The 20,678-nt window shown below is 37.4% G+C and overlaps 2 protein-coding genes across 5 annotated transcripts in view; both read right to left on the minus strand.

The window, feature by feature from the left end:
- Positions 1 to 8,822, minus strand: part of GOSR1 (golgi SNAP receptor complex member 1) — a 55,910-nt gene extending 47,088 nt beyond the window's left edge. For 3 of the 4 annotated variants that reach the window (XM_032848474.1, XM_032848476.1, XM_032848477.1), the window contains exons 1-4: positions 8,700 to 8,822; positions 6,196 to 6,316; positions 2,314 to 2,401; positions 1,844 to 1,951 (exon numbers count right to left, since the gene is read on the minus strand). In XM_032848474.1, the coding sequence (XP_032704365.1) occupies positions 1,844 to 1,951; positions 2,314 to 2,401; positions 6,196 to 6,316; positions 8,700 to 8,730 (348 nt within the window). In that variant the 5' untranslated portion in view covers positions 8,731 to 8,822. The remainder of the gene's footprint in view (positions 1 to 1,843; positions 1,952 to 2,313; positions 2,402 to 6,195; positions 6,317 to 8,699) is intronic. The other variant, XM_032848475.1, reaches the window with a different exon arrangement.
- Positions 8,823 to 16,474: 7,652 nt separating this feature from the next.
- CPD (carboxypeptidase D) overlaps positions 16,475 to 20,678 on the minus strand; it is a 77,025-nt gene continuing 72,821 nt past the window's right edge. Inside the window, exon 21 of the mRNA XM_032848464.1 lies at positions 16,475 to 20,589. Within this exon, the coding sequence (XP_032704355.1) occupies positions 20,363 to 20,589 (227 nt within the window). The 3' untranslated portion in view covers positions 16,475 to 20,362. The remainder of the gene's footprint in view (positions 20,590 to 20,678) is intronic.

A 20,678-nucleotide genomic window follows, 5' to 3' on the forward strand; every position in this document is an offset into this window, starting at 1 on the left:
TCTACTTAATTTATGATACTCTGTTTCCCAATGATCTAAAATACCACCTTTAGGGGCACCTGAGTGGTGCCTTCGGCTCAGGTGGGATTGAGGCCCACATCCAGTACCCTGCTCACTGGGGAGCCTGCTTCTCTCTCTGCTGTTCCCCCTGCTTATACTCTCTCTCTGTCTCTCTGTGCCAAATGAATAAATAAATAAATAAATAAATAAAATCTTAAAAAAAAAAAAAAACCTTAAAAAATATAAATAAAGTAAGATAGCACCTTTATCAGAAACTTAATTTCCATGTGAACTCTATTCTGTTCTATTGGTATATTTTTTTCCTCCAGAATCAAACTGTCTTAATTCTTCCAGCTTCTTCTTTTTTTTTTTTTTTTAAAGATTTTATTTATTTATTTGACAGAGAGAGATCACAAGTAGATGGAGAGGCAGACAGAGAGAGAGAGGGAAGCAGGCTCCCTGCTGAGCAGAGAGCCCGACGCGGGACTCGATCCCAGGACCCTGAGATCATGACCTGAGCTGAAGGCAGCGGCTTAACCCACTGAGCCACCCAGGCGCCCCAATCTTCCAGCTTCTTAACAGGTTTTAATATTTGGTAGAATTAGGTATCCTTTACTACTTATCTTCATTTTCACATTTTTTTTTCTTGGTTACACTCGTATGTCTGTGATTCCAAATAAACTTTGGAATGTCATTTTGCTAATTAAAAAGAAAAAGAAAAAGAAAAAGAAACAAAAACCTCTTTTTCCATTTGGAAGACACTCAATTCATAAGTTGGCTTAGAGAGAAATCTTCCAAAGGCAGAGTAATTCCTTCCCGTACTTAAATCTTTTATTTTCTTTGTAAAGTTTTATACATGCAGGTGCTATTCATTATTACTAAATTTATACACAAGGATTTTAGTTTCTTCCATTATATTTTCTCTCAGGTTACTGGTTATATGTAAGGAAACTTGCTTTAATATATTAGTTTCAAAATCTATCATTTTATTAAATTTGTTTCTAATTTTTTCAGTTGTTTTTCTTGGTTGTGTTAGATAAATAATTTTCCACTGCTACATAATACAAGTTTTGTCTCTTTCTTGTCACTATTTAGATCTTGTTTATTTATATCTCTGTCTGATTGCACCATCAAGAACTTCCAAAACAATAATAAACATCTGTGGTGATTGGGGATATCTTTATCTTGTTTCTTTCTTCAGGTGGAATGCTTTCAGTGCTTTATTATTAAGCATCAGGCTAGCTTTAACATGAGATACACATTTTTGCCTTAAGTAAATAAAGTATCCTCCTATTCCTATTTTTTTAAGTGTTTTTAAAATTAGAAATGATTGCTGAATTTTTCTAAATTAAAAACACTTGCCTTCCTATTTGTACTACTTCCTTTTTAACACATCTGTATGTAAATCTGAGAGTTTATTTCATTTTGTTGGTACACTTTTAATATTTTCTCAAACAGACTAAATATAGTAAATTACCTCCCTTCCACGTTATCTTCAAGGCCTGATGGAAGTATACTCTAAACCACAGTATTTGGCCTATGCATGACCATTAGCTATTTCACTGTTACTGGGAGTTAGCAAGGTCTCCCACAGTAGAAGTATATTTACCTAGTGATGAATATTATTTTTACCAGGCAAAAGCAAGAGCTATCAGATATTTTCAGAATTTTATCATACCAAGAGAAAAAAAAGTAAAACAAGACAAATTTCTACAGCAAAGTATTTATTGTCCCAGAAGATTCTTCCCTTTATTCTCTTAAACACATTTATACGCATTCTATTCAGAGATTAAAAAAACAACAATACTACAATAACTTAAAAGTCTCAAACCCAATACATTACCTGCAAAATATCTCTATGTCTCTGTAACGTATGCATCAGTGCAGCATTCAAAGATGGGACACCTGCACTGTTGGTATATTCTGCCATTTTATCATTTACTCCCGTAAGCTAAAAAGAAGAAAAAAAAGAAAACCAATAAAAATATTTTAAAAAGCACTATAAAGAGACAAAAGTAAATTATTTGCCTGTATGCTTGTTTAGCTAAGAGCAAAGCAAACAAAAAACCACCCCAAAACCAAAGACAGAGAAGGATTCAGTACTTCCCCCCCAATAGTCCATAAAGCCTAAAGTAATACCCATAAGACCTGAGAATGGCTATAATCAAAATACAAGGGGCCTGGACAGGAGATTATCTTGGATGAAAGGGTGATTTCTACAAACATGTCTGTGTTAATATAATCTAGTACCATATCTAACAAGTGATTAACACAGTTGACTAGTAAAATAGCCATTTAATAGAAAGTACTTACCCTTGCCAAAAGCTGTTCAATCTCAATTGCCATTGTTTCAAACATTCTGTCTTGGCTTGATCCATTTAAAAGGGGTGTTGTGTCAGAGCTAAAGAGAAGTTCCATTAAAGAGAATCCATTACTCAAACCTAATCCTTTATAAACATCCTTAAAATAATAAGGTACTCTTAAAGAGGTCAAGTGGAACCCCAGAGACGTTCTCTGTTTAAGAAGCTGTAACTTTTATGATATTTTCCTATAAAGATCACACTCATTCTAATTATTATATTCAGTATAAATTAAAAAAATTTTTGTGGGGGTGTTGGGGTGTTGTGGTGGTGCAGGCAGTGGAGAGGCAAAGGGAAGGAGAGAATCTTAAGCAGGCTCTACGCCCAGTAGAGGGCCTGACGCAGGGTTCCATCTCAAGAGTCGGATGCTTAACTGACTGAGCCACTCAAGCACACCGCAGTATAAAATATAATTGTATAGAAGATTTTTCTAAACTTTAATACATACATCTAACCTTAATAATGTAAAGAAATTTCCCAAATGAAAGTAACTTACACAATGGCAGTGCCCAATTAAATGCTAAATCTAAAAGTGCAAACTTAGTGAAACAAAACCATAGAACTAAGTAGTACTACATATAAAAGGAGGCATAAAATGTATTACAGATTATGTTATGGGATCCATGAGGAATAATCTTTTAATTTTTACTCCAAGCAATAATGGCTCCTCAAATTAAGTTCTCTCTTCTTTCCTCAACTCTTAACCAAAGAGAAATAACACTGAGATTTACATAATCCAGATTGGATACCTAGTTATTAAGTAATCAGGAACTGACTTTAAGTCTAAGATAACAGATAACCATGTCCAGCAGGGAAGTTTCAGTGCCAACTCTCTACATTTCCACTTATATTATACAACTGTTTCAGGTTTTGTTTTTTTTTTTTTTAAACAAAGATGTCAACTGTTTTCTAATATGAACAGTCAGTCAAAAATCTAACTTTTTGCAAATGAAACTTACATTTGACAGATTCAAATCCTAAAACCAGATGTCCAGAAAATTTCTCTTGCCTCTTCTGAAAAACCACTAACCTTCATTCTCTCCCCAAATGGTATGCATTATCATGTGAGCAGCTTAAGAGAGATATCAGTTATACTGGACACAGATAAGTATGCAGGCAATGACAATGCTCTTCAATCTTACTGAAGACTTTGTCCTGCCCTGTGACAGTGCTTGGGTGTGGTGAATGAAAAGAGATTAAATCATCAGTTTAACATCAAAAAAACACTTTAGCTACTATTTCCCTTCTCCAGGTACAATTCCATAGCAATAGTAATGGGCAATGAAATAACCAAAAAGTGACTAATAAAAAGGATTTTTACTTTTAAGATGTTTAATTAGGTCCAAATTTTTATTTCTTCTTAAAACATGTCAATTTACTTGCCTTAAAATATATCTAAATATCTAGTTCTTTAGTCAACCCAAAGTACTGTGGTTATGTATTAGAATGCGCCCAGGCAAAAATGCTCTAAATACTACTAATACAGATCATCCCCTACCAGATACATGAAAAAGAACACCGGGCCAACGAATATGAGCTCCATGAAGAGGGAAACTGCCTGTTCACAGATGTATGGCAAGCATGTAGAATAGTGCCTGGCACATGGTAGATACTCATTAAATGAGTGAGGAGACAATCTCTATATTCACCATTCTTAGAGTATATGAGTCCACGGAAATGGTCAAAAACTCCTTCTCCACAATACTGCGATTCAGTTAAACTTAATTCATTTTATAGATATGTGATGATCCATAGTCCATCAAGTTCTCAAAATACAGAAAGTAAAAAAAGTTACTCCTAGATGAAAAATTGTGGTCATTACTGAGATTCTTCATTATGACATGCTTTCAATCTGGACATTAACAAAACACTTAGAATATACACCGGATCTTGATCCTCATTGAGGCTTCTTACTAAAGGAAGAGTTGGGCTATAGGAATCTAAAAACTCAGTCTCAATCTGTTGTAGAATTTCTTGGGAAATGTCTTCAAGATAGTTCTCTCTTTAAAAAGGTCATAAAAGTATAAGTTCATGAAGCATAGTAAACATAGAAAAAGCATCGTGCAATTCTGTCTCTTGACAATTAATTCAGTTTTAAAATTGTATGCTCACTGTCATAGTCAAGTAGGAGACTTAAATTCAGGAAAAATGCTTTCCAGTGATAAAATTAAGTTTATACATACAAAAGAACCTTCTTCATTTTCTTTGCTTGCTAAATAAAGTCCAAAACAATGTACTACAGTCAAAGCTCTATGACATGCTGGCAGCTTACTTTTAGGTCCTATAGTTAATATGTTGGCCTTGCTATCTTTAATTCTTTAATAATATGCCCTTATTAAAACAAAGCAATACTTTGGCTATGGTATTGAAATGAGTCTTTTGTTGGAATGTTCACAGAAAGGTTTAGCGTACAGGCTCTGGAGATAGAAAGACCTGGGATTAAACCTATGCTCAATTTTTATTGTTTTATTATTATTAGCTGGAAAAAAAAAAATCCCACCCACTGCCAATCTTCAAAAAAGTATGTGAAAGAAAGGATAACAACTAACTATGCAACCAGCAATTCCACTGCTAGATATACAATATTTTTATAGGTAAAAATGTTCCTAGCAGTCTTCACATAAAAGGCTTAAAATATAGTACCTGATACATGAGGAACACTGTGTCAGCTATTAAAATTATTATTAATTAGCAAAAATTAGAAACAATGTCCATCTACAGACTACAATATGCAACTATATGATCACAATATGATACTATATGCAGCAAATGAATATACTACAGTTAAATGTATCCAAAGCTTAATCACAAAGATACTGTTAAACAAAAAGCAAGTTGCAAAATAATTACAGAAAGATACCATAAATTGTTTAGGAAGCAAACATATGTAGTAAAAATATGGAGACAATGAGGAGGCAGAAAATGGGATACTGATAACTGATATCAACTGAACTGATAATGATTATTTCTTGAAGAGGGAGATAGGCACATGAGGATCCTTTATTCTTTATACCTTTCTAAGTGTCTTAAATATTTCCTAATTTTTTTTTAAACAAGTGGATGGCCTAAAGTGAGCATAAGATTCAAAGATAAGATTACATTTTCCAGGTGTTCAATACAATAGTATTCCGATTTCTCAAAAAAAAAAAAAAAACCCTCAAAGTAAAAACAGCTTGGATGGGGCGCCTGGGTGGCTTAGTGGGTTAAAGCCTCTGCCTTCAGCTTGGGTCATGATCCCAGAGTCCTGGGATTGAGCCCCACATTGCATCGGGCTCCCTGCCCAGCAGGGAGCCTGCTTCTTCCTCTCTCTGCCTGCCTCTCTGCCTACTTGTGATCTCTGCCTGTCGAACAAATAAATAAAATCTTAAAAAAAAAAAAATAGCTTAGATGATTAATAGTGAGGATACACAGTGCATTAGATTCATTCTAAAACACCAGACTAGCAGTATGTATACTTTACATCTGGGTAGTTTCTCAGATCCAGTCAGCAACCAGGAGATATAAGAAATACAATAAGAAATATAAAGAAATACAAAATACAAATCATATCTCCTTACACTGGCTGAACTAGAAAAAGAATGAGAAACTCATTCTTAAGCCTTAGCACTTCCCTCTTAACACCATCACAACCTTTGCCTGAGGATCCCAAATGAATGTTAGTCTCAAGAATTAAGAAGAATTTTTATAAATCTCTAAAATATAATCAGTAACAAAAAAATAAAATACGAAAAAGTCACCAATAGACCAAGTTACAGAGTTATGTATTTCAGTTTATTTTTAAATGCTTTTAAAACATTCTATGGTTTAAGGCATAAGAGACAGAATCTGGTAGTACCTATACCTGTCGCGTCTTCCATCTCGGGCACTGCTGTGACTGTAACTTGTACATAGTTTACTGAAGGAAACTAGTTTCAGGTCAAGTTCATTTTCCAGCTGTCGAGCCTGTTTCCTGAGATCTTTAACAAAATTTGAAAAGTAAATAACTAAACACAAAGAGTCCATCAGCAGACATAAAAATTACAAAACTATTCTGAATAAACCATGAAAATAATCATATATTGATCTAGAGTCCTCATAAAGAAAAGTGTTAAAAGGAGACAGCCAAAGACTTACCCAGAAAGGCAAACTGTCTCTTACTTAAACTTCAGATGGGTCAAGAAGGGGAGAAACAGTGGGAGGTAGAAAACTTCACCTGTATTCCAAAGATAGCTAGACAACAAATGTTCTAAATCTCTGAAACTATTTCTGTAACAATGTCTACAATTTTGTAATTTGGGGGAAAAAAGGAGAGAATACAAATCATAAAGAAACTGTGTATGGTTTATAACAGACATTGTAACAACTTATCAACTAACTTCATAAAAAAGAAACCATCACTGTTTTTGACAGAGATTGTCCTATCTCTTTTTATTACAAAGCTTATGAAATTCTAAGTAGAATGACTTAGTAGCTGAAGCTTAAAGAAAAAATAATCAACAAAGGATTAAAAATTGGTCTTTCAATAAGTTTACTGAAAGAAATTTAGGGATACTTAAATTAATAAGGAACTATGTGACTAACAAGGTCAAATATAAGTATGACAAAATAAGGGCCTAAGTTTTAAAAGAACAGAAGCAAACAGAAACACTGGTATAGTAGTTTGGCCTAGTGGTTAAGGGAGAAAAGCCCAGGCCAGAAACCTACATCTAGATGTGAGTACTCTCATTCAAGGTAAAGTGGCTGTCAAAATAAAAGGGCTGAAATTTAGAAAGGACTATTGTAAGGATCTCATCTTTCAGGAAGAAGGATTACAAAACATTATTTCAATATATTTATCAGCAACTAGAAGTAAGAAGCACTGTAATATAGTGGAGCATATTTTGCCAGAGATGACCAAGTCTCAGAATCTTCACTCGCCCTAATGTTCTAAGATTCTGAGAACTGACTCTGAGATTTATCGAAAATCTACTTATGAACCTCCACTTTTTAAAAAAGATTTATTTATTTGAAAGAGAGAGAGCGCGCGTGCGCAGCAGGGGAACGGGCAAAGGGAGAGGGACAGAAATCCTCAAGCTGACTCCCCGCTGAGCGCCCCTCCTGACATAGGGCTGGATCCCAGGACCCTACCTTCAGGGTTTAGTAACCATGAGCTTAAAGCACAGAGTAGGTTGTCAATAATAAGATGCTATAATTACTATAGCACAGCGCTTCAAAAAACTACAGCCTAATCACTAGTATTAAAAATACTAATAGCCACGTGTACATAATTTTAAAATATTTTCTATCTAGTATACATTCCAAATAGGCATTTAAATGCGTGTTTTAAACTATAATTATGGCTCTCTCTAACGAGTAACTGTCTTTCTTAATAGAAAACATCAACTAAAAGCATTCTGAAAGTAGGCCCGAGGTACATACAGACAAGCAAGTATGGATGAACTCAAGAATTAAGCTCTCAGACCAAGGGGCTGTTAGTGACAGTACTGTTACTTGTGGTTTCCGAGAGGCTTGGAGAGTAGTTTCTATCGTAATAAAGCAAAGACACAATTGAAAGAAAAAGATGAGCATTCTCTGATCCGTGGTCGTTATCATGGTCCAAGAGTGAGTTTTACATGAGCGCACTTTATCGGAACATATTTTCAGTAATTAAATAAACGTACTCGCCAAATCACAAGGCAGTTCTTTTGGCAGAAGAGGTACAGCAAATGCAATCATTGCAATTCACACTGGTTCTCTCAACGTTCTCTTTTTAACAAAACTCATCTCACAGCAGAGTTTGGTAAAGTTATTTCCTCTGCCTTCAAACGGGACTCGACACCCAATCCTCGAAGTCCCAGCCTGAAGCTGCCAGGGGGACCGAGTTGGAGGCACTTCGTTCATACAACTTCTCTCGAGGGACCGGACTGACAAGTTCCTTCTTTCCCTCATCCTGCTCAACTGTCCAACAGTGACCTCAACTCTTAAAACGCTGAGTCTTCCAGCCTCCTGGGCTCGGAATATTCTCGTTCAAAACTCGTCTCCTCTCAGAGTTCGTACCCCAAACCCCTGTGTCCAAGTTCGCTTAGCTCCTCAACCCAGTTCTCCTCCAGTGACTCAGGACCCTCTTCCACTCCATCGCCGCTCACCTCTCTCGCTCGGCCCAACCCCTGCTCCAGGTCTCGCTGCCTCTCGGGTCAGCCCCCTGCCCCAGACCGTTCGGTCTCCTCAGCCCCCAGGCCCGGGGCTCCGACTGTACATGCCCCACCCGCCGGCTCGGCCGCTCCGGAGGCCAGGCTCTTTCCTCTGCCGCCTCCCCCAAGACCCGTCCCCACCCAGCCCTTCTGCCTCTCGGCGAGACCCATACGGAAGCCTCGCCCTCACCTTCCCAATAATTGCTGGTTCCTGCAGCCATCTTTGTTGTCCAACGTCAGTCGGGATAGAAGAGTAGAGGCGATGCGAGCCAGAGAATTACCTCCGCACCTTCTTCCGCCCCGGCGCCAGGGCCGATGGGATACGTGAGCTTCCACAGACACCGCCACCTGGCGGTCAATTCATCACTTTACAGCTTTTGAGCAGTGGGGCTGAAAACTAGTTTTAACCCCTGACACTACCTGAATTATGTGCCCGTCTGGTGCTCATATCCTCTCTCGGCGCCCCAAACCCGCATCATCGCCCTCAATTCGGCTAATCTCCTCTCTCAGCAGGGGCCTTGCCTGGCTGAGAAGAAAGTCATCGTCAGACGCAAGTCCCTATTCCCCTTTCCTTTTCTCAATGTGTGTCTTTAGCCAACCTGAGGCTCTTTTCTTCCCAAGACCAACCCTTTCATCTTAAAGTGTGTGCTAATTGCTTCCACGCACCTCATCCTGCCCCCCTCAACCTGTTAGAATCAGCCGTCCAAAGCCACCCATACAGATACATAAATTGTCACAGTCGGCTTGTGTCCACATTTTACCAGTTCCAGTGAAATGTAGAAAAGTTACCTCTTGTAAAGGTGTTCAAATCATACCTGTCCCTTTACCCACTTCCATTTAGAACTGTCTTTAAGATTTCCTCTACATTAATTGAGAACCACACCAGGTAATGTTATCGGTTTTGCTTCGACTGTCAACTGTAATTTATAAAATTCAAAAGAAGGGAAGCTAACTGTATTTACCCATATTTTACTTTTTCCATTTTTCTTTCTTCATTCCCAATGTCCCAAGATTTCTTCTTTTACCATTTTCCTTCTGTTTCAAGAACTTCATTTAGCCATTTTTTAAAGAGTAGGTCTGCTGGAGACACATTCTACTAGTTTTCCTTCATCTGATAACATTTTGATTTTCTCTTCATTCCTGAAAAATATTGTTGCCAGATATAGAATCTGAGGTTCACAATTTTCTTTTTTCTTCAGCACTGGAAAATGTGCCAATTCCTTCTGTCCTCCATGGTTCTGATGAGAAATTGGCAGTTCTCTGAATTGTTTTTCCATTATAGCTAAGGTATCTTTTCTCTCACTGCTTTCAAAACTTTTTCTTTTCAGAAACTTGATTAAGATGTGTCTTAGTATGGATTTCTTTGGTTTTATTCTGCTTGAGATGTGCTCAGCTTCCTGAATCTTCGGTTTATGTCATTTGCCAAATTTGGGGAATTTTCAGCCATCGTTTCTTCTAATATTTTTTTCTGCCCCATACTCTTTTTCCTCTCCCTCTGGGACTCCGATGACACAAATACTAGACCTTTGGTTAGAGATATGGAGTACTCTCCATATCTGAGGCTTTACTAATTTTTTTCAGCCCATTTTCTGTTGTTCATATTGGGTAATTTCTGTGCTCTGTCTTCAAGTTCACTGACAGCCATATCTTTCCTCTGTCCCTTCCATTCTGCTATTGAGGGGGTTGACTGAATTTTTAAATTTCAGTTATTGGGTTTTTCAAATCTAAAATTTCCGTTTGGTTCCTCATATCTTCTATTTCTTTGCTGAGACTCTTTTTATCATTTGTCCTAAGTTTATTTGTAATTTCTCACTAAAATATTTTTTATGTCCTTGTCAGATAATTCCAACATGTGTGTCATCTTGATATTGACATCTGTTAATTATCTTTTTTTCTTTCAAGTTGAAATTTCCTGGGTTCTTGGTATAATGAATGATTTTTAAGTTGTAGTCCTGGCTATTTTAAGGTATTATAAGACCCTGGATATTTAAATCTTCTGTTTAAGCAGAACTCCTCTGATGTTGTGCCAGTGGGGGTGCTGGGAAACCGGCTTTTTGCTTCAAGGTTGAAGTAGAGAAGTTCAGGTTCTCCTCTGGCCTCTGTTGATAACCCAGTTGCTATGTTGGGGGTGCCTTGTTACCCTTCCCCAGATGGCACCCGCTGACACCATAACCGGGGGGGGTGCTTATAACCACTGTGCTGTGATGGAGGTCCTGGCTCTTTACCTGGGTCATCATCTTCATTTTTCAAAAATATTTATTTCAGAGTGTGCAGGGGTGAGGGGCAGAAGGAAAGGGAGAATAAGAGGGAAAGTGGACTATCCTTGAGTGTGTTTCTGACGTGGGCTTGATCTCCCGACTTGGAGATTGTTCTTGAATGGAAACCAAGAGTCTGACAGGCAACCAACTGAGCCTTCCAGATTCCCTGACCTGGGCCTTCTTTGACACCACCCACCATCCTGGCTTCTTTATAGCCAGGCACAAGTAGAGTCTTTGCCCCCAGTTTAGCCATTGCTGTAAGGGGTAGAGATGGGCCTCAGTTTTCTCAGTAGCATTTGGCTGGGGTAGTGCAATTATTGCTTAAAACTATTCCATCTCAGGGCACCTGGGTGGCTCAGTGGGTTGAGCCTCTGCCTTCTGCTCAGGTCATGATCTCAGGGTCCTGGGACCAAGCCCCGCATCGAGCTTTCTGCTCAGCGGGGAGCCTGCTTCCTCCTCTCTCTCTCTGCCTGCCTCTCTGCCTACTTGTGATCTGTCAAATAAATAAATAAATAATCTTTAAAAAAATAAATAAAACTATTCCATCTTGGTAGGCTGCCCCTTTCTGTGTCCTTTGGCTACAGAAGTATTTTCTTTGGGATTTTTACGTCTCCACCCTTTGGCATCTCTGGATTGCCAGCTCCTCCGTTATGGGACATATAATGCAACACCCACTGTAGGATATATGAGGCAGAAAGAAAGCCCAAGGAATTCACCACATATCATTCCTTGAATCCTGAGGTCCCTAACTGGTCTGCATTCTTCTCTCCACCATCCTGAATCTTATTTGTTTTGTAGACAATACATGAGATTTTTTGCTCTGGTTATTAGGAGGATTAGAAGAGAGATATATCTACTCCATTTTGTCTGGAATCAAAACCTCCACTTACTTTTTACTAGATTTCAATTCTTTGCTAAAAGTCTTCATCTTTTCTTTTTGCATTTATTCATTGTCATTATTTTAAAGTTTCTGACTGATAAATGAAAAGTCTGTAACTCTCATGGGACTGTTTTTGTTTTTTTTTCCCCTTGATCTTTCATCTTTTGTCTTTTGACAACAGAAATAACTTTCAATTATTTATATGTTATAAATTATACATCATAAATTAAAATTTGTAGTAATCATTTGAGGCTTCAGATGTTATCTTCCCCAAGGGTCAGTTTATTGCTGCCTGGTGCCAGCGGTTTGGGTAGTGGCACATCAGCTTACTCCAGCCCCGGGTAGCACTAACACCACGTAGGATTCTGGGTTCGTAAAAATGTGTCTGTCTCTGATTATCCCTTGCTTCTAATACGTAGCCACTCAAGTGTCTAACTGAAAGCCTGTTGAGCAGCGCCTTCTTCCTTGATAGATGCTAAATTTGTATTTTCCCCCAATCCAATGATTACTGCCTACAGCTTCTGCTCAAGTTCTCTGCCTCTTGACTAACCTCTTCGCTAGTAGGTATCTCTCTCAGTCACTGGTTATGCGTCAACAAATGCCTTAAGATAAAACTTTACTATCATGCTCACCCCTGAATTTCTTTGCTTTAGGATCTCAACCCCATAAGTCCTTGGTAACCTAATAGTTCTTCCGTCCTTCAAACAAGTTTTTGGTTTTGTTTTTAAATCCAGCTTTTCTCATTGTTCTTGATGGATAGATCTTTATGTTTCAAGCCAATTCACCCACAGCTGGAAGTCGAACTGAATTATCTTATTATTTCTAATTAGCCTGTAGGTTATTTTGTATTTTTCAGGTGCACAATCAAATCTGCAAGTGATGACAAATTTGCTTTTTCCATGTCAGTATCCATATGTTATTTATATTTCCATGCTTCATGGCTGAGCTCTCTTCCATCAGTCTAGTGAAATTCAAGCACTTGGTAGTAGGTTTCTTGTGGGTTTGTTTTGGTCATAGGGAGGGGCTTTAAGTGCTCCAGTTTTGCAATACTCTTTATCTTGCAAGACTCTTAAATTTTCCTCTTTGCTGCTTTTCTTCCTCATTATCTAATTGTCAAAGGATGCTTCTACTTTTTCCACTTTTTTCCTTCACCAAAAGCTATGTTTCATGCTGTCCCTTTAAATCATGCCTGCCCCCCTTTGAATTGTGCCGACTTTGAAGCCCCTTCCCTATAGTTTGTGCTCTGATGTACTTGGACATGTTTTTAGATTCAGACTGAGGATAGATTTGGTCTTTCTGGCAGTGGTTACAGATTAACGTCTGCAACGTCCTTGCACAGGCATCCTCCTTCTGTCTTTCTTGCAGATTTCCATCTGCCTTTGCTCCATAAAGCCCTACATTGGGATGGTGCCGGGACAGGCATATGAGAGTACATGCTGAGATCTGGTGATTTTGCTCATTTTATTAAGTTTGATTCAAAATTCTCTGACTTCAAGTTACTCTGAGAGTGTGGCTTTTGTGTAGGTTTCCTGTTCCCTTCTTTTTCTTTGCACTATTTTGCAATGAAACATTAGGAAACAGGTTGCCATCAATGACTTCAGTTACCTGGAAGCTGACCTTTACTCTTGAACGGTATGTTTAATGTAGAATTCTATGTTGGAAGCTACTTAATGTTTTACCCAACACTTTCAAAATACGATTTTTACTGTACTCTGGTTTCTGTGGTTGGGAGTGAGTCTAATCTTTTAGTCCTACTGATAATTTTTTGAAGTTAATTTATTTTCTCTCTGGCCACTCCCCCCCGCTTTGTCTTTTGTGCTCAGCAGCTTCACTGATTGTCTAGGTGTGGGTGTTTACTTTTTCTTACTTAGATTGAGTTTCTTTAATCGATAGATACCACTTCTCAATTTGGGAAAGTCCTGCATCATTGTCTCAAAATAGTTTACATTCCATTCTTTTTCTTCTAGAATTCTCATGACCAAACATGTATTAGTCTTATGTTAAGTCACATTTTTATCCTCACCTTCCTATTTTCTACCTTTTTGTCTCTGCACTGTGTCAGTTTCTTTGGGTCTGTTTTGAGGGTCACTGCTTCTGTGTGTCCAATTTGCCATTGTAACTGTGCATCCTAATTTCTGTACTTTCACTTCTGGAATTTCTGTTATTTTATTGTTTCCTGTGATAGTCTCAGGCTTATCTTTTATTCTTTGAAAACAGTTTATTTGTTTTATAGGGTCTGATAATGTCAACACCTGAAACCAGTATAGGGGTTTTTCTGCTTTCTTATTGGTGGTGTCTTATTTCTCTGCATGCTGGGTTATCTTTGCCCATGTTTGGTCATTGCAAAATCATTAGGTCTCCCCCAAATCTAGGATGGAAATACCAACCATTAGAGAAGAACTGAGTTTAGCTCAGTTACCTAGAGGTATCACTACATGGCTTGACACCTGGATCACGTAGACTATGCATGCATGATTAGATTCTATACATGATACTTGCTGTGCCCAGTCCCTTTCAAATGTGTTCCATTCAAGTCTGATGAATAGAAAACTATATACACAATCTTTCTTCTGTTGCCCTCCCAACACTCACATCCTCCAAATAAAAACCCATTGCCAACTCTATCTTTGCAAGTTTTCTGTAAACCTAAAACTATTCTAAAACTATTTTCTAAAAAAATCCAGTTGTCCAATTCAGCCATTATCATAATCAGCCCACTCACCACCTATCCCATTCCATATCTTTAGGATCAATTCTTATGGGCATGCCTCACATCCTTCAAATGCTAAATCAAAAGCCTGTTTGATCTTGAACACCTCTACTGGAATCATCTAATACCTAGTAAGGGACAATAATAATTAGAAATATTAGAATAACTTCAAATACTCAAATCTAGATCTCTTCCCATGACCCCCTTGCTTTGCCTCAATCTCAATGACCATCACAGAATGTAATCCATGTTATGACAATTTCTATTTAATCTGCAATCTTTCTGTATGTTCCATCTTTAATTTCTCCACCTGCTGCCTTCGATTGCATCACAGCCTTTTTATACTGCTTGTAACTGAATCCATAAATTGTCTTTGCTGAATTTGAGGTGTCCGTCTCAATATATTCCCACTTCCAATGACCACACTTTCAATCTTCTCACCCTTCCGTCTTCAATCTTGTCCAGGCTGGTCTCTAAATTTGGACAACTTTCTGCTCCAATTCTTGTTTGCCTTGTCTACTTTTGTTTACACAGTTAAAAGGGAATAGGATTCCATCTGACTTCAGACGAAATGCATAAGTAGTAACATGTTTGTTTTTTAACATTCTACTGATTAATGTAGGTGGAAATTGTGATATTAAAGTTGGGCTTCATATGCTGATTTCATTGCTTTTAAATTGTGGGTAATAATTGAGGTATTTATCTGAGCTCTGCAACAAAGAGCATATAATCAGTTGGCTTTCTAGCTGCAGGTGAGTATGAGATGAAGCCCTAACAGAATGGCATTTATTCATAACTGAATTGTATTAGCACTGAACATCATGTGTAATTGCTGAGAACAATCAGCTTCTAGAAACCTGAAAAATGAAACATGATTGATAGATAACCATTTATGATACAAACCAAAAGGTTCTTGATCAGTTACAAGAAAATTCCTGACCAAAAAAATTCAGGAAAATATTTCAAACATTGAAGGGAAAAGAACCGTTATTACTATTCAGATTTCCTGCCACAGCTAATTAAGACTCTTTTCACTGAATAGGCATAAATGCAATCTAATTTCATTTAAAAACAAATATGAAGCATTTGGCACAATTCTAAAAACTTTACTGCCATGTGATAGACAATCTATGGGACTACATAATGGAAAATTTCATCGCTCTTTTTTTTTTTTTGGTATTCATGTGTAGGGATTTCTTCTAAATTAAAATGAACACCTGTAAATAGATCTTTGTTCATATATTTGATACAATACCTCTCTTTCTTCTTTCAAAAGATCAGAAAACAGCAAATGAAGGAAAATGATGCTGATTACCACAGGCATTCAATTCAGAATCAATTATTTTATCAGTACAATCCTACTGGGTATTATTCCTTAACTGGTAGGAAAAGTAAGACTTAGGAGAATGTGAAGAAACCTGTACAATGCAAAGCCACATAGGAAGCAAGTGGGAGAGCTGAGAATTTATCACAGATTGGGCCAACTCCAATGTGCACACTCAAATCTCGACGTTATAGTTCCCCTCCAGCAGAGATTTTCTTTTTAGAGGAACCAACTGCTGTGGAAGTACAGCTTTATTCTCATTTCTAATCTCTCTGGTCTGGACTATGAGTTCCTTGTCAGCAGAGCCCATCTTTTTATATAACTTCACTTTCCCTGTTTCTATTGGACCAGCAGTATCAACAAAAACTGAAAGCGGATGTTGAATTCATCACCACTATGCCTAACACAGCGGACACATTATAAAATGTGGCTTATTTGGAAAAAGGACAAAGTTTTTAACAAACAAGTCTGAAATGTGCACATAAACTTTTCAACAGCCATTTTGGTGGTGTTTCTTGTGGAGTGATTGGACATATTATCAATCTAGCTGAGCCACAAACAGAAAGAACTCTGGCTACTATACAATGTGATTATTTCAGAAACAGCTTTCTTTTGAGTAAATTTCTGAAGACAAAAACACTCTACAGGTGACACTCTATGTTCCTAGCCTACTATTTTCCCCTAGTATAGGGAGGAAAACGAAATACATAGCTTTCAAATTAAGACAATAATCTTTTCTTGTCTATTGCTTTTGAAAAAAGATTATGAGACAAAACACAAAGAAAGACAAACATCATAAAATAACTTTTATACAGGATTATTAGATCTGTTTACATATAAAAAACAGAAAGGACCTTGTTACAATTAGATTTCACATAAATTACACAGATTGACTTTTTAAAACTACTATTCAACTTCATTTAGAGTCCCTTTTAAAAATTTCATTTTGAAGGCACAGTGCATGAAATAAACCAAAGACTGAAGCACTTGAGATGAATGAGTGTTGGGCACCTCACATAAGTAGCTATAGAATTGTTCGGGAGCCTGGGAATGTCACTCGGACAAAATGGAGAGGTGAAAAGTTGATTTTTACTCTGAGCATAAAAAAATACCATTATATCATATCTCCAGAAAATCTGCGCATGGCCAGCACAGAATGTAGCTAGTACATTCATGTTATGCCATTTATAAAAGTCATAATCATACATATTTATGTAATTTATACCCAATTGCCTTAAAATGATAGCCTATTTTCAAATTTCATAATATGTTCTGTCTAATCAAAATCAACTAAGACAATATTCTGAAAATCAGGTGGAATATTTATTAATTATTGCTAAAGACTGGAGGAATGGGTGTTGGGAGATATTTATGAACTGGAAATCCAAGTTTAATTGACATTAATCAAGGGCCCTAATTACCCCCAAAGAATCTGCTACAGTTAAAACAAATCAGAAACTCAAGGAGTTACAAAAAGTTGCTAGGTAGAAAGTCACCAAACATCAACCACAGTGGAATTTTTTGTAGTAGCAACAAAGTTACTATTTTTAAAGCAATCTACCAGAGAACCATAGGCGGGGCACCATCACAGCATTCATAACCAAGAAGCTTTTAATACAGCAGGGGCAAAACCTGGCAACAAGTGCATTTCTGGCAACAAGAAGAGGAAACTATTTAGTATTGAGAATAAATGGAAATGGAGGAGTAGGTCATGGCTACTGTGTAACCTGGTATTAGCTCAGAAACACAATAAGCTCAGGCATAAGGACTACCTTTTATTTATTTGTCAACTCATAATGATTTTTAAGATCAATATTCATTAATTCAGCAAATTCCATCCAGGTGAAAGTTACCAAAGATTAACCAATCAATCACACTGGGCCAAATACACATTAAGTTTCCTTTCTGGAGGACGACAAAGTCCCAAAGCAAATTCCCTCCAGTGAGAAGTGCAAGCATTCCTCAACTGGACGGGATCCCAAACACTAAGCAAGTGGTCAGCAAAATACAACAAAACCAAAAGGGGTCTCCACCCATTTGAAATTAACTTGAGTTCATCTTACCGAACTGCATAACCAGTACAAGTACATTTACACAGGCAGACGCTTTGAAAATTACCTACTCAATCACTTTGCTTTTATTAAGGAGCTGGGAGGTAAGAAGGCTTACAAACGGATCACCAGGACAAAAAACATGCCTTGTGAGTAAAGAAAGGCACAACTCAGATTTGGGCCAATGTCTTAATACTGTGATACTTACTTGCCTCCATGACTCCAAGGAAATGGAAAGTCTCTAGGAGAAACACTGAAGAAATGCATTCCCTATTCCATATGGCTTCAATGCCTTAAGCAGTTAATGTGGTCTAAAATTAGAGCCACAAATAAGAGACAAAGCGGGGCTGAGAACACAATCTTAGTAGTCATGACCCTATACATTCATGTTCAAGGCTAACACAGGCTGAGAAGGTCTTATTTTCCAGAGCAATGCATGATTTAGAAATTCATTAAAGAGTCAAGATTTATAGCAGAATTTGGTTTTACTTTCAGGAAAAATTACTAAAAGAACTATTTGTGTGTTAATTCCTAAAAAAAAATTGTATACATGCTTAAAGACACGGACTCCAGCCACTGTGATGAACAGTTAAAGACATGGATATTTCAAAAGAGAAATGAATTTAAAAGGCACCCTCTAGTGAAGACCAATGCTAATAAAGAAAAGGCTGTCCCATCAACTTTGTTTCATTTCTACCTGCAATGTCCCAAGCAGGACCAGCCACTCAGGCTCTTTGTTGGTTTTGACTTTGCACTCTTAAAAAGTAAAGCTAAAAAGAGCAATGCTACCACATCACCTCCTTAAAGAAAATGTAAAGTATTGTTCGAAGACATTAAATCATGTATATTTCATTAAGTATTAGCTGTGTATGTGATGGGGTGAGAGTGGGTGGCAAGGGCTCAGAATTTAGAGTTGTTAATACTAGGATTAATATCAGAATGGCTTAACCTTGAACCACCCAAATTTATCACAGGTACTCACTAACAGGTGTCATGACCTCATTATTCCTGCTAAACCAAATCTCTTTATATAAAGCCACTTTGGGCGCATTCCTCACAAAACTTGGAATGACCTACACAGGTGATAAGCCATTCCATATGAAGGCTTTGGGATGACCAGTACATTAATGGATATAGAATACAATTTGAAAGGATGACAGCAAGTTTTTTGATCCCCTGACTTAGTACAAATTCAGCAGCAACTTGGCCATCAAAAACATTCAAAGGTATTAAACCATTAGATCATTGGTAAGACTCATACTTACAAAAAGCATCAATTCCATTGAAAAGCATATGATAGACACAGTAAAATGCAAATCTTTCAGGTCTTTGCAATAACCTGAGTGGCAGTGAAGATGATACTTTCTCACCACAGTGTTACAGCACACGGCAGTCCATAGTTTACACTTTTTTTAATGGAGGGAGCCATATTTAAATGCTTTCAATTGAATTTTTAACAAAACTGGTTGATCACAAAGAGACTGTCAAATGAAACATTAGGACAAAGAACCCAATCACTTGCAGAGGCCTATATGAATAAGACTGCCCAAGCTATTTCAGTAACAGTAGCATATCCATAGGCTTGAACTGGAGCATGAACCGTAGGTATTTTGTGTTCAAATGTTGGTGAAAGAATGTGCAAGTAGGTCTCTTCTACACTTCTAGATGTTTTCAGTTGAATTCAGATCTTGTACATTGCCGGGTCATCTGAAAGCCATAAGTATACAACACAGAAAAAGGTTCAAATTTAGGAAATATTAAAGAATTAGGCATTCCTAGAATAAACTAGTGCTTCACAGATCAAAAGCAGCAGCACCTGTGGGATTATTACCAAGTTGAAAGATATGCGACACAAGTTTTAGCTTTTGGTAGATCTCCCTCTCAGTTCTATTCAAATGACATTCAGATCTTTTACAGCAAATTCAACAAGTTCTCCCTTAAAATGGGGGTATTTAGAACTTTGCTAAACCTTATAAGAGAGGTAGTGAAATCCCGCTTTAGAGCATAGCCCACCAGTTCTGATCTAACCTTGGAACAAGTAGAAAGCCAAATGCGGAAGCCCATTTATTCATTTCCTAATGTTATATATATTTAAAAATCAATTCAGCCTCCATTAAACCTGAATGATAAGAGAAACTCCAGCTATTTAATAACTAGAGAAAAGTACTTCTCAGTAGGTTAAGAAAACCTTGAGTTTTTAAAGCTTTATGTCAGATTCTGACTGCTGTCCCTGCCTAAATGTTTCTGGATTCTTTTGGCCGTTTAAAATAAAGAGAAAAAGTCAAGCCACTAGTAAACACCTGATGTGCAAAATATAACATCCACTAGTTGGCTTTATAACATAAGCTCCAAACAGCTCATCTTAAATTAAAAAGAAAAACAAAGTGGCTGTCCCATCTGCTGCATAAATAGAAAGCAGATTTTTTTTTTTTTTTTTAAAGGTAAGAGTACTTAAAGGAGGGGGAAGTTCAAAACTGCCAGCCAAATTCACAGAGGATACACATTTAGCAAGTTAACTTCCCAAAGCTCTTTGAAGAAGCAAGAGAGTCTCTCTTCTTAATGCAGTGTCTCCCAAAAGGAACTGTAATTTCGCTTGGTACTTATGCTGGGAGATGTGCAGAGTCTGTGTTTCAATGTTTGCTAGAATATAGTGTTTCCTCTTCAGTGTCCGTTTCATCCTGGAACTCATGGCTTAAGAGGGATTTCTTGGAGCCTGTTGACATCATGCGAATTTCATCTTCATACTCATCGTGATGCTGCCTGAGCCGATGGAAGCCATCCTTGTGTCTGTTAGACTTGATGGAGCAGATGCACCAAATAATGCAAGCTGTGAGGACCAAGGCTGACATGGTGGCACCTGCCAGACAAGATCACTATGTGAGTGCTGTTCCACTTTAAGCATCTAAATAAGCTGCTCACAATGACACTTTTGATGATATGCCCTTT

Source organism: Lontra canadensis, unplaced genomic scaffold (genome assembly GCF_010015895.1).
Source record: "Lontra canadensis isolate GAN:19392208 unplaced genomic scaffold, GSC_riverotter_1.0 scaffold204, whole genome shotgun sequence".
NCBI lineage: Eukaryota > Metazoa > Chordata > Mammalia > Carnivora > Mustelidae > Lontra > Lontra canadensis.